Consider the following 12370-nt stretch of genomic DNA (forward strand, 5'->3'; position numbering starts at 1 on the left):
CTGCTGACTAACTAATTATAATTTCTAACAGAGGAAGAATATCAGACATTTGGGGAGAGGAGAGAGGAATTAATCAATTTAATCAATTCCTGGAAAAATTTCCCATCTTGTCCAGCATTTTAATGATTCTAACACTTCTCTGATAATAATAAGACATCACTGTATAATATTCTCATAGCATTTTATCAAAATTTTGTAAACTGTTCTCTTACAGAAATATTTAAGTTTTTTTTCTTCATCTGTTATGATTACTAATTAGGTTAATACATATTTAACAGAGATTTTAATATATAAATAAAAGATCAAGAATAATCAACTTGGCTAATTAGCAGACAACCAAGGGTTACACTGAGTAAGTGTGTGTTATTATCAAGATCTTGAGTGAGTGACAAGGTGACAAAAGGCCCAGTTCACCTTAAACTGCAGAGCAGCAACAGCAACAACAGCCTTACAAATTTTACCAAAGGTTTATTAGCCTGCAGTAGTACTGAGATCAACTCCTGTATCTCTGGAAAGAACTAACAGTACAGTTAACCAATTCTCTAAACTTATGTTGCAATCAAATCCTCACTTTCATAGGTTGTTTGTGATGTCTAATGTATAACAATCCATTCCACACCATTGAATTCATCATATATATATATAAGGAGATGTCTTCCTGGGGCTATAAGCTACAGTAGCATCAACCCTTAAGGGTTAGCCATATTTAGGTGGCAAATATACTTCACAATGTCATGCAGCTGCTGTTTATACCTCACTCAGAGATTTATTATTGCTGGTTTCCACTTTTTTGAGATCAGTGACTTTTCGTCACTGAAAAAAGTATATATATATATATATATATATTTGCATTGAGAACCACTTCCCATCATCAACCGGTTTTTTTGCGCCATTTTTCGGAATTTCTGTTACCCTGCTTTGTGAGTTTGCCTTTGGCTTGTTACCTATTTTGTTGATTTGTGTTTTACATGAATTTGAACTGTTGTCCGTTGTAAGACATTAATTTTTGCCCTACGGGGTAGCAAATTATTGTGGAACTTAGTTTAAAATATTATTTGTGAAAAATTATTTTTTTACCCATTGACTGGTTGTGTATTCTCTGTAATTTTGTCATTTTTCGCAAAGTGTTGAAAAAGTTATAACGGAATTCAACATTGAATCCCAAAAAGACTTTCCCAAAATGAGAAAAGGAAATGAAAATTTAAGTCAAAAGGAAAAGGCTAAACAAAGTTTTTCAGAGACAGTGGGTGGCAACGTCACAGAGCTGGAAATTAAAATGGAACAGTTGTGCAAGTTTTGCAATTTCGTTAAAAAAAGTTACGGCAATACAAGACTGTTGCCACCCTCTGAAACACTACAGGCAATAAACGCATGCACTGTAGTGTACAAAATATACAACATAAAGGAAAAGAAAATTAAAGACACAAAAATGAGATAATAGAGAGGTGCTTGGCACCAATATGGAATTTAATATGCTACATTAGCTGCAGAACAACAAGTGCTACTGTTGAAGCACATTTCGAAACGGCTAACATAGCCAAAGAAGTCTCAAGAATGATGAAATAATTCTGCTACCCATGTACTTGGGCCGCAGAGCAGCAAAAGTAACAATCGACAAAATTCCAGCAGGCAATAAAAACCTGCACCACCTCCGCCCACCCTTTCAGGGACAGCGCCCTTCCAGACCAGATCTGGACTAGGGCCTCCACTCTGCCTGTCACCTCACTCCAATTCTTCTTTGTCTTGGAATCTGGTCCAAACCTTACTCCGAGCAACAGGACCATCTGACCATTGTCCCTTACCTTGATTTGTGTCTATGCAAATTAGTGCAACTTCTCTTCTGCTTTTTGTGGAAGGGAAAACTGCTTGTGAGGCACTCTGTATGCTGCCAAGAACTGCTAAAGGGTGGATTAGGGATGCCGTGGCTATTGATGTACAGGCATGCACTGAGGCTAAGGCATCTCTGGCTCAACCTGTATGGTGGTCAGGTGTGGAATTCGCTTGCAGGGCCTCCACGACCGGCCTCCTTCGAGGAATTTACACCCGATTTGATTAAAAGACAGAATATGGCCGAATGGCAAAAAGAATGCTGAAAGGCACTCACACTAATCCACAGGGTGGGCAAGGCTGGCAGCGGGAATACCACCTCTGTATTTTATAAAGGGATGGTTGAGTATAAGAGTGATGATGTCCTAAAAGAGGCTCTGGGATTCGATGAGAACCAGCTAGCCAACCTGTTTCAAAAAACCTTCAGGCCAGGGTATTTAGACAATTACAAAGATCCCTGACCTGGAAGTGTTACAGGGATGCATTACCTGTCTGTGATAAATTGTCCAGGCATGGAATATCAGTGTCACTGGCATTCCCACGGTGCAGGCAGGATGATGAAACTGTTCTGCACTCTCTTGTACAGTGCCCAGAGATTTCAGGCTTGATAATTTATGTAGAACACATGTGGTCGCACCTAGGAAGAGTACAGCTATCAGCTGAGTCAGTGATAAAAACTGTACAGCCAACCGGACTATCAAAGGAAGGTGAGGCATGTTTTCTGTATATGGTCACAGTAATGAAAGAGTGTGCATGGAGAACCAGAATGCAAGGAATCATGACAGGATCCTTCAACTCCAACCCTGGTTTGCTATTCTACTTCAGGTACCATCTGAAGAGCAAGATAGGGCTGGAGAGAAGATACCTGTTGCAAAGTATATATAAGAAAAGATGGAAGGATGTCGTTAGGAAGTTGGGAGTGACTGTCCCTATTTAATTCCACCCATGGTAGAAGCGAGTTGTAATTGCTGGCCTTCCGGCCATATTTTGTGAAAATAAGTTTGTGAAAATTGTTTATTTATATATATATGTGATTCATCAAATTTTAAAATATAAACTCATTTTTAATTTATATATATATATATGATTCATCAAATTTTTAAATATAAACTCACTTAGCATATTTATATGTTTGTAATGTTCTGTATTGACCTTCTTTGTAATACATATTTATCATCATAATAAAAAAAAATAGTGGTTGTCACACACTGATGATGGTAAATATACTTCATGATGTTGTGCAGCTACTGTTTATACCTTGCTCAGAAATTTATTATTGTTTGTTTCCACTTTTTTGAGATCAGTGACTTTTCATCACCAGAAAAAGTATATATATATATTTGCATTGAGAACCACTTCCTATCGACAACTGGTAGTTGTCACATGCTGATGACAAGTCAATACCCAGAAACTCGGGTCTGTGTGTATCACGTCAGGCTGGAGATGGGAAAGATAACTTCCTTTTGAAAATACTGATAGGGCACAGAAAGCATGTCAATAGCCAGCTGGAGGAGATGTCTTCCTGGGGCTACAAGCTACAGTAGCATCAACCCTTAAGGGGTAACCATATTTAGGTGGCAAATATACTTCATGATATATATATATATATATATATATATATATATATATATATATATGAGTTCCTTTGCTACAAGAAATGTACACACATTACAACATCCTTAGTAAGGAAAGCTGTTGAGAATGACATCATACTGCCCATTTCTGTTTTTACAAATCAAAATGTTTCAGCTTTATATAATTTTGTATTTAATAAAACGTTTTAGAATTTTCCAGAGTAACTTTTAATATTTCATATCTTAACCCAATGTGCATAATGTAAATTGGTTTGCATAATAGTCCACCTCAGATGTTAGCTTATAACAAGTTATGTCTGTTATACTATACAATATTAATAAAACAGCCATACTCACTTATAGGGTATTGTAGCAGATCATTGTTTAGAATCAAAACTCTGATATTTCTGCCTAGATTAGGGCATTGTTTTTGGCCATAGTAAACACACCTGACATTAATTTCAAACAATTATATTTGTGGTGGGTATGATAAGTTGTCAGCTGCTTTCAAAGACTTGCTATTTTGTGCTAAAATGTAGGCAGAACATTCTGAAACATTCTGTTTTCATTGTTTTCTGTTTTTTCTTTTAAGAAATTAGCTTCAATTCAATCTTTTTACCAGAGATGTTTAAATGCAACCAAAGGTACTATCTCATGACAGGCCATTAAAAGACTTTTCTTTCACATCACTTTTCTGCATTCGTATCTGATATCATTCCATTTCTGTCTTACATCCACACAATGGGAGACAACAAACACAACATATTTTGCATACATACACTTCTTATATAATCCTTCTTCTCTCTTATACTATAATAAACAATAAAGATAATATTCGTATATATTTCTCATATCCTCATTTATACTGAACTTTTTCTCCTAGTCATTTCAAGTTTTCTGATAGTCAACTAATGAGAATGAACACATTGAGAATATAACATTATCTCTTTGTTATTCATCCTTAAGCATTAGTCTTATATGCAACATTTCCTTTTGCATTACATTTAGTAACATAATTATTCTCAATTATTATTGACAACTCTATTTGGTCTCCTATCATTAATTTCTCTTCAACATTTATTCTTAGTTATAGCACAAACTCTTCTAATTATTTATATGACATATACTCTTCTAATTATTTATATGGTGTATACTCTTCAACCCAATTTTATACTTGCTACAAAAACATGGATGTCAAATAGACAGAATGAAGAAAAAAAATTGAATAGAAGACTTAATGCAATACCTGATTTGCTGCCACCACCACCACCACCACCACTTGATCCATAGATGTCTTTAACAGAATCAGGATATTGTTGCAAAGCTTACTTTTGTATTCTAATCCTGATAAAAAGGACTTTATCATTCAATCATTGGGGTTAGCTAGAATAGGTGTAGGAGTCAATATAAATGAATTTCGGATGAGGGCCGCCAAAATGCACCTATATAAGAAATTATTGTTGTGGGTCAGGGTGCAATATTTGTGCTTGATTTCGATTAGTCACAATAGTACTTTTTATATGTGTAATTCCTAGTAATGTTAATTTATTTTACATGTTATGTACATGTATAAGCCCTTCCTTTAATGGTAGTTACATTGTGAATGGTTAAAAAAAGAATTATTTCATCAACCAGAATAAGAAGAAAGTTTTGATATAGAAAAATGCCAATCAAATTAATTCACAGAGATCCTTATTTTCCAAATTTAGAATTCTAAAATCCAGAAATGTATAACACACTAATGTAAGCCATCAATACTACTGTCATTTCACACATCCAACCAGCAAAATATTATGTTCAACTATTTTTATTGCATTTGTCTGAATGGTTCAGTGATTCATTCTGAGATTACTGAAGCAAGAAAGTTCAAATTAATAATAGTCAAGCAAAATAAAAGTGTTCAGGTTATTTTAAAATACAGTATCTAGGCTGAAATCAACTCCAGGTAATAAGCCATGTGCTGGATGAGCCAGGAGGTATGTATACACAAAATCAAACTAAAATACAACAGAAATATGTACAAACAAATAAGCACTGCTACAACTTTCAGCAGCAATAGTAGTAAAAAAAACATTCACACAGTAAGAAGCTTGCTTCTCAACCACATGGTTCTGGGTTCAGTCCCACTGTATGACACCTTGGGCAAGTATATCCCATAAACAAACTTAATTCGTTAAGTGTGTGTGCTTGTCCCCCACCACTGCTTGACAACAGGTGGTGGTGTGTTCATGTCCCCAATACTTAGCAGTTTGGCAAAAGAGACCAATAGAATAAGTACTAGGCTTCAAAAAATAATAAGTCCTGAGGTTGATTCATTTGACTAAGACCCTTCAAGGTGGTTTCCCAGCATAGCTGCAGTCTGATGAGTGAAACAAGTAAAAGATAAAAGATATCTAAAATAATTAAATTCTAGTTTTTTTGTCATTCATTCTGATTCATCGTTTAATACTGTATATGATCATCCCATACATATCATTATCATTAGCAACAGTAGCAATTAATGTCTGTTTTCCATGCTGGCATGGGTTGTATGGTTTGACGGAAGCTGGTAAGGCTGGGAGTTGCACCAGGTTCAATTGTCTGTTTTGACATGGTTTCTACAGCTAGATGTCCTTCCTAATGCCAGCCACCTTACAGAGTAGCCTAGGTGGTTTTTACATGGCACCATCATCATCAGGGTGTGGCTTTGTACCAGATGAAAGATTAAGGGTATAGAGGAACAAAGATGGGTGTCTTGCTATAGAGTAGATAATGGATACCTCAGTTGGAAAAGAAAGGAGAGTGAGTTAGGCAATAAGATAGAGAGAGTGATTGTGGGAGAGATGATGGTGAAGATACGTTATAAATATAAATATATATGTCTGTATGTGTAAAGTAACAGTTTTAGAAAAAAACTATTGGCTTCATATCTAGTGTGAACTAAACATATCATCAGTTTCCCAAAACAACAACTGTTCTCTGCAAAGAATGTTTTTTTAAAAACATCATCAGCATCACCCCAATCGTTTTTAATGTTCACCATTTCACACTTGCATGGATTGGATGGAATTTGTTGAGAAGGATCTTTTACAACCTGCTGCCATTCCTGTTGCCAACCCTCACCTATTTCCAAGTAAAGTAATATTCCTCCATGAACAGATATGCTTACACAAATATTTAAATAAAGAACAGCCATTTATAACTATCAAATGATGTTGAGGTAAAGAGATAGTAACACAGACACATATATGCACACAAACACATACATACACAAGGCTTTGGTTGGCCTAGGACTATTGTAGAAGATACTTGCCCAAGGTAGTGGGACTGAACCTAGAATCACGCAGTTGGGAAACAAGCTTTTTACCAAACAGCTATGCTTGCACCTAAAAGCCATGCCTGCACCTATAGCGACTTATATGTGTGAGTGTGTGTATGTGTGTCTATGTGTGTGTATGTTTATGTGCATGTGTGTGTATGTGTGTGTGTGTGTGTCTTTGTCTTGACATGAAGGGGATTCATAGAATGATGCTCTAACTTACAGCATAACTATTCTAGTGAACTTGTACTGCAGACAACCTCTTTCACTGCAGACATTCAGGTGTAAGATTGTATTGATTGTAATTCTGAAGTTACGACTTAACCTGAAATCTTTCTGATACACCAAGTTGTAAGAGTGTGAATGACTGGCTGTATGTGGTATCAGTTCAGCATTCGAGAGCATGTTATTTACTGTAATAGATTTGCATTGTCTCAAAATGCCTGAAGTAATTGTGATAAGAGTAGTTAATGCTTATACAACGAATAAAAATTGTTGATCACCAAATCAATAAAATTAATGACCATTTAGTTAAGAACTAGTCATAAGTTGTTCATCTCACATAGTTAAAACTATGTTACAGTTCTATGGCTAACATTATTAACACAATTCTCTAGCTCTATAGCTCTACCATATAGTAAAATACTTCACCGTTGTTAATTAATAGCAGCTTTATAAAAGTAACAATTGTTTCAGAAGGATATATCACTAGTTGTTGTTTTACTTGAAGACCAAGTCTTCAGTGATGTCCCCCACACCATGAAGTTGTAGTAGCAACTATTTATTTATCAGAGATTAATTGTTAAAGTGCTCCTGACATTTTACTAGCACTTACTTTATTAACCCAGAGAGAATTTAAGGCTGAACCAATTCAAGGAGAATTTGGACTGTGAATGGGACTGAAAAGTTTTTTGCCTGGAAGCACACTGTTTATAGCAATTTATGACATTAGAGAAGATTGTGCCATGAAAATCTGTTTGATCATGGATGGCTTAGGGTTAAACAACAACAATAGTAGCAGCAACTAATGGCTGGAATTTTAAAAGATTATATTTGATTGCTAGATTGATTAGTGATTTCAAATGTTAAATGAACATTCATTGTCTGATTAAAAAAAAATTAATTTCTTATATAAACAAAGATATGTATAACTCAATTGCTGATTTCCTCTCCTCCTAAAATAAATTGTCTTTGAGTCCAATCAAACAAAAGTATATACTAAACATTATTTACAATTTTAGGTGCCAAGAAAACCTGGAACTTAGGTATTAAGTAATGGATCTTTCTACTTTATCTTTCAGTCTCAGATGAATGGAGTTTATTTATGATTATGTAAAGTTAACAAAGAGACAGATATTTACCTGGGGTGGTTGAATATGCAAATAGGAAATCAGCTTCAGTTGGAACTGTTCTCATAATGACATCAGCTGAAGCTACAGCATCTACACTATCGTCTTCAGTGAAAGAAGAACCATCAACTACTTCTACACCATCATCCATTTTGGTTCCTCGACATGCCTAGAAACAATGAAATAGAAAGTGAAAGTAAATACCAACATCTGTTTGATCTGTGCTAATGAGAAATTAGTCAATAAAGACAAGAGGGATTCAATGTTTCTTAAAGCTACACAAAGCTGAGGTTGGGGATGATATTATTAAGTTGTCCTTGGCAAGGATGTAACAATATGAGGTGGTGTCAAAACGTTCCTGGACTAATTCTGTAATGCACCAACAGATGGCAGCACACTGTTGTATGCACAGTGAAAGCTAGCAGTGACCTTTATGAGGCAGTGTGTTGAGTGACATTGCTGTGTTTACTTATTCTATCAGTATCTTTTGTTGAACTGCTAAGTTACAGGGATGTAAACACACCAACATTGATTGTCAAGGGATGGTGGGGGGACAAATACAGACACTCACACAAACATATATATATATATATATATACATATATACGACGGGCTTCTTTCAGTTTCCATCTACCAAATCCACTCACAAGGCTTTGATCAGCCTGAGGCTATAGAAGAAGATACTTGCCCAAGGTGCCATGCAGTGGGACTGAAACCAGAACCATGTGGTTGGGAAGTAAGCTACTTACCACACAGCCCACTCCTGGGCTTCACAAATTTAAATATTCATTACATTCACTGTGGAGTATCCCATTTTCATTTGCAAAGTCTCTCACTTTCTCTTTCAATGTTTCCATTTCAAGTTTTAATTCACTATTTGGAAACCAACAGTTTATTGTATTAATGTATACGTAATGTAAAAATATTACTGATTGAATGAACACTTTTTAAAATACCCAAATAATTTTTGTAAAAAGGTTTAAAAGTGATTTTGTTGTTATGGTTGTTTGGAATGCTATAAGCCTTACAATAATAACTATCTGGACCGATTTTGGCCATTTCTTTTTTAACTTAAAAACCATGGGAGGATCCTTTTTGGTAAAAAAAAGCAAAACAGATAGTAAATATTTTCAGAGGAAAGGTAAACAATTCAAGGGAGGTTTCGCTGTTGTTTCTAGTACAACCCAAACAACTCTCCCTTTTCACTCTCACATGTATTGACGTTTTTTTCAATAGTTTTTCTCCTATTCGCACATTTTATGGAATGATGAAGCTGAAGTAACACATGCATGGTCCATTGGTGGATTATAGGCAACAAAATAAATTGTAATCTAAATTTTTACCCCACCTCAATCAAGCGAAGCCATGTGTGTGTGTAAGAAAAATCATTTTCTGACCAAAGTATGCTATTAAAAGGAATTATCATTTGCATAACTTTCTTAAAATCACTGAGGATAAATGCCAGCAATGACCTTCTCAGGCTCTCTAATATATTAATTTCTAAACAGGAACAATCAGGGGCAGGGAGTGGGGTTGCAAAAAATTCATAATTTCTCAAATTTTCTTTTTTATAGCATATAAATGTATTTATGAGGAAAAAGCATTTTAAAACATCAATACATGCAAGAGTATTAGGAGGGTCGTCTTTAGATGTGCTAGAAACAACAGCCAAATCGCCCTTAAATCATTCACTTTTACCTCTGGAAATATTAACAATTTTTTTTTTTTAATCGAAAATGCTCTTATGGTTTTGAAGTGCCATAAAAATTGGCCAAAATAGGTTCAGAGTGGGTTGATGAGGGAGTAGGGTGTCAGAAAAAATTGTTTTCAAAGCATTTTTTCATACGAAGATGCCCCCCCCCACCCCAACCCCCATCATTTCGAAGGTTGAGATTTAAAAAAAAGTGCATGTAATAAATAGATACCTTGTGTATATAGTATATATACTATCTTATACTACAAAGCACGAATATGTATGTAGATTGTTATTATAATATTAGATAAATATAGTGCCTAACCTCTCTTCTTCCAATGATATTTTCAAGAAAGCAGCCCCCCACCTACTATGATAAATGATGGCATTATGTTGCTGAAGTTGCTTTTGTTTATTTAACTCCATCTTAACACTGACTGAGCAAACATATTTAAGTGTAATAAATGTTATGCCACAAGAAAGAAAAGGTTTTGTCTGAAATATTAGACATCTTTTATTAAATTATGGCATCACATTTATTCCATTGTTTGAATTCACAAACCATTTCTAGTTTCTTGAGATTCTATTACTGATGAAAGATATTCCAGCTGTGAATACTGACTCTTATTTCATCCATATGTTATATAAGACTGCATTACCCATTGCTGATTTTCTGCTGATTCTAGCTGGTTGACCATCCATGTACAGGCTCCCTTATTGGCATATTTATTTCATTTTCTATTTTGCACTTTATGAACAACAGCATCATTAGAGTTTTCAACTGTTCAATCATTTCCTTACTGTATTTTTGTTAGTGAGAGTGGTAAGGGAGAGTTTGTAATTTGGTAAAGAACAAATTTCACAATAGGCTTTGTGCAAAAGTAACAGCTTTTGGTTTTCTAGCCAACAGCATCATTAGAGTTTTCAACTGTTCAATCATTTCATTACTGTATTTTTGATAGTGAGAGTGGTAAGGGAGTGTTTGTAATTTGGTACAGAACAAATTTCACAATAGGCTTTGTGTAAAAGTAACAGCTTTTGGTTTTCTAGCCAATATTTATGTATTTTACTGATGTATACTGGTAGAACACACACACACTCATGCATTCATGCACAGCCACTGCTGCTGCCATCATCATCCTCATCCTCATCATTATAATCATCATTAGTTTTCATATCCGGTTGCATGACAAACTTTTCATCTTTCAGTTTTCATCTGCCAAATTTTGATCATAAGACACTGATCAGTTTAAGACTGCTAATGATGTGCAGTGGATTGAACTCAGAAACATGGTTATGATCATGTCTGTGTCCATGTTGATTTTAATAGTTATTATTGGTTAGCCTTAGGTAAGGCCCAATCAAACAGACCAAATGCATTTCAGCTGTGACCATCTATCCTTTATTCAGACAATATTCCAACAAGCATGGAAAATAGATGGTAAATGGTGATAATGGATCAAAAACTACATGAAATGAGTCCTGCTATTTTGAATATAGCAGTGCACTGATTTGAAGGAGATTTAACTGCAATTTTAAGCAGAATGAACAAACAGCTCCTATTTCTAATAACAGTAAAAATATAAGTTATGTAGGTGTAATACTTACTTGAATAAAAAATAACTTTGGTTTTCCAACCAAACTGGGAGCTCTATCTCCTTTGAAAGGGAGTACCAGAATATTAAGTGGTACAGACCCATCTGTGGCATAAACAGCTCCTTCTCTACCATGTGAAAGAATGGCTACTCCAAAACAGTCAACATCTGAATGGTCCTTGCTGGCCACTTGAAAAAAAAAAATTGTAAAATATATTTAAGTATACATTATATATATAAATATCATAAACATTTTTTTTAAGGATATCTTGATATTTCATGATTTTATTTTCATAATGCAATTTCAAGATCAGGAATGTTATTTCTACTACCAAAATTGTGGTTTTGTCTTAGAAATGAATTCTATAATCAATAGAATCTTAAGAGCACCACTAGATGTAAATTTCACTTTACCAGGTTAGCTTGGATGCTTTCTCTAGAGCTAGTTTTGAATATAGTATTGACAGCCTAGTTAATTTCACCACTATACTTTGACTGCAGTCTCTGGTGGGGTGGCTACGTTGTTAGGCTGAGTTTGGTTTAAGTGTTTTCACTACAGACAATGCAGCAAGGGAAACAGGAAGGGAAATGAATTACTGATTATTTCATTTGGCTCCTCAGCATCTCAACAGTACAGTTTAATGGATGAGAACACTACATTATGATTGATTAAGGGGCAGTGTAGTCAATTCAACATCGATATTAGATTGGTATTTATTTCATAAAACTGGGTTGGATGCAAGATAAGGTTAGCTACAAGATTTGGATTCAAAAAGCAAAGATGTATGACTAAATACTATGACTGAATACTGTAAGACATTCAGTTTAACACTACCATTGCTGCTACTCTGTATGTTATTCTAAAGATATTAATGTTCCAAACAGACAATTTGGATCTTTTCGGTTTGAATGGCAGTTTTTTCTAGCGGTGTCATATGAATTTGTCACCCATAATTATGATCCTAGTATTGATCTATTGCATTTCAATCTGTTTTAGGGTTAGGGTTAGGGGTGGGGGGAAGGGTATCTTTTTT

General features: G+C 34.9%; 1 protein-coding gene across 3 annotated transcripts in view; it reads right to left on the bottom strand.

Moving 5' to 3' along the window:
• The window catches only part of LOC115213902 (caspase-3), a 296363-nt gene that overhangs the window by 15272 nt on the left and 268721 nt on the right, over nucleotides 1-12370 (bottom strand). For all 3 annotated transcript variants that reach the window (XM_029782878.2, XM_029782879.2, XM_029782881.2), the window contains 2 exons: nucleotides 11350-11525; nucleotides 8061-8217 (listed from right to left, as the gene is read on the bottom strand). In XM_029782878.2, coding sequence (XP_029638738.1) covers nucleotides 8061-8217; nucleotides 11350-11525 — 333 coding nt within the window. The remainder of the gene's footprint in view (nucleotides 1-8060; nucleotides 8218-11349; nucleotides 11526-12370) is intronic.

This window comes from Octopus sinensis, linkage group LG7 (genome assembly GCF_006345805.1).
Source record: "Octopus sinensis linkage group LG7, ASM634580v1, whole genome shotgun sequence".
Lineage (NCBI taxonomy): Eukaryota > Metazoa > Mollusca > Cephalopoda > Octopoda > Octopodidae > Octopus > Octopus sinensis.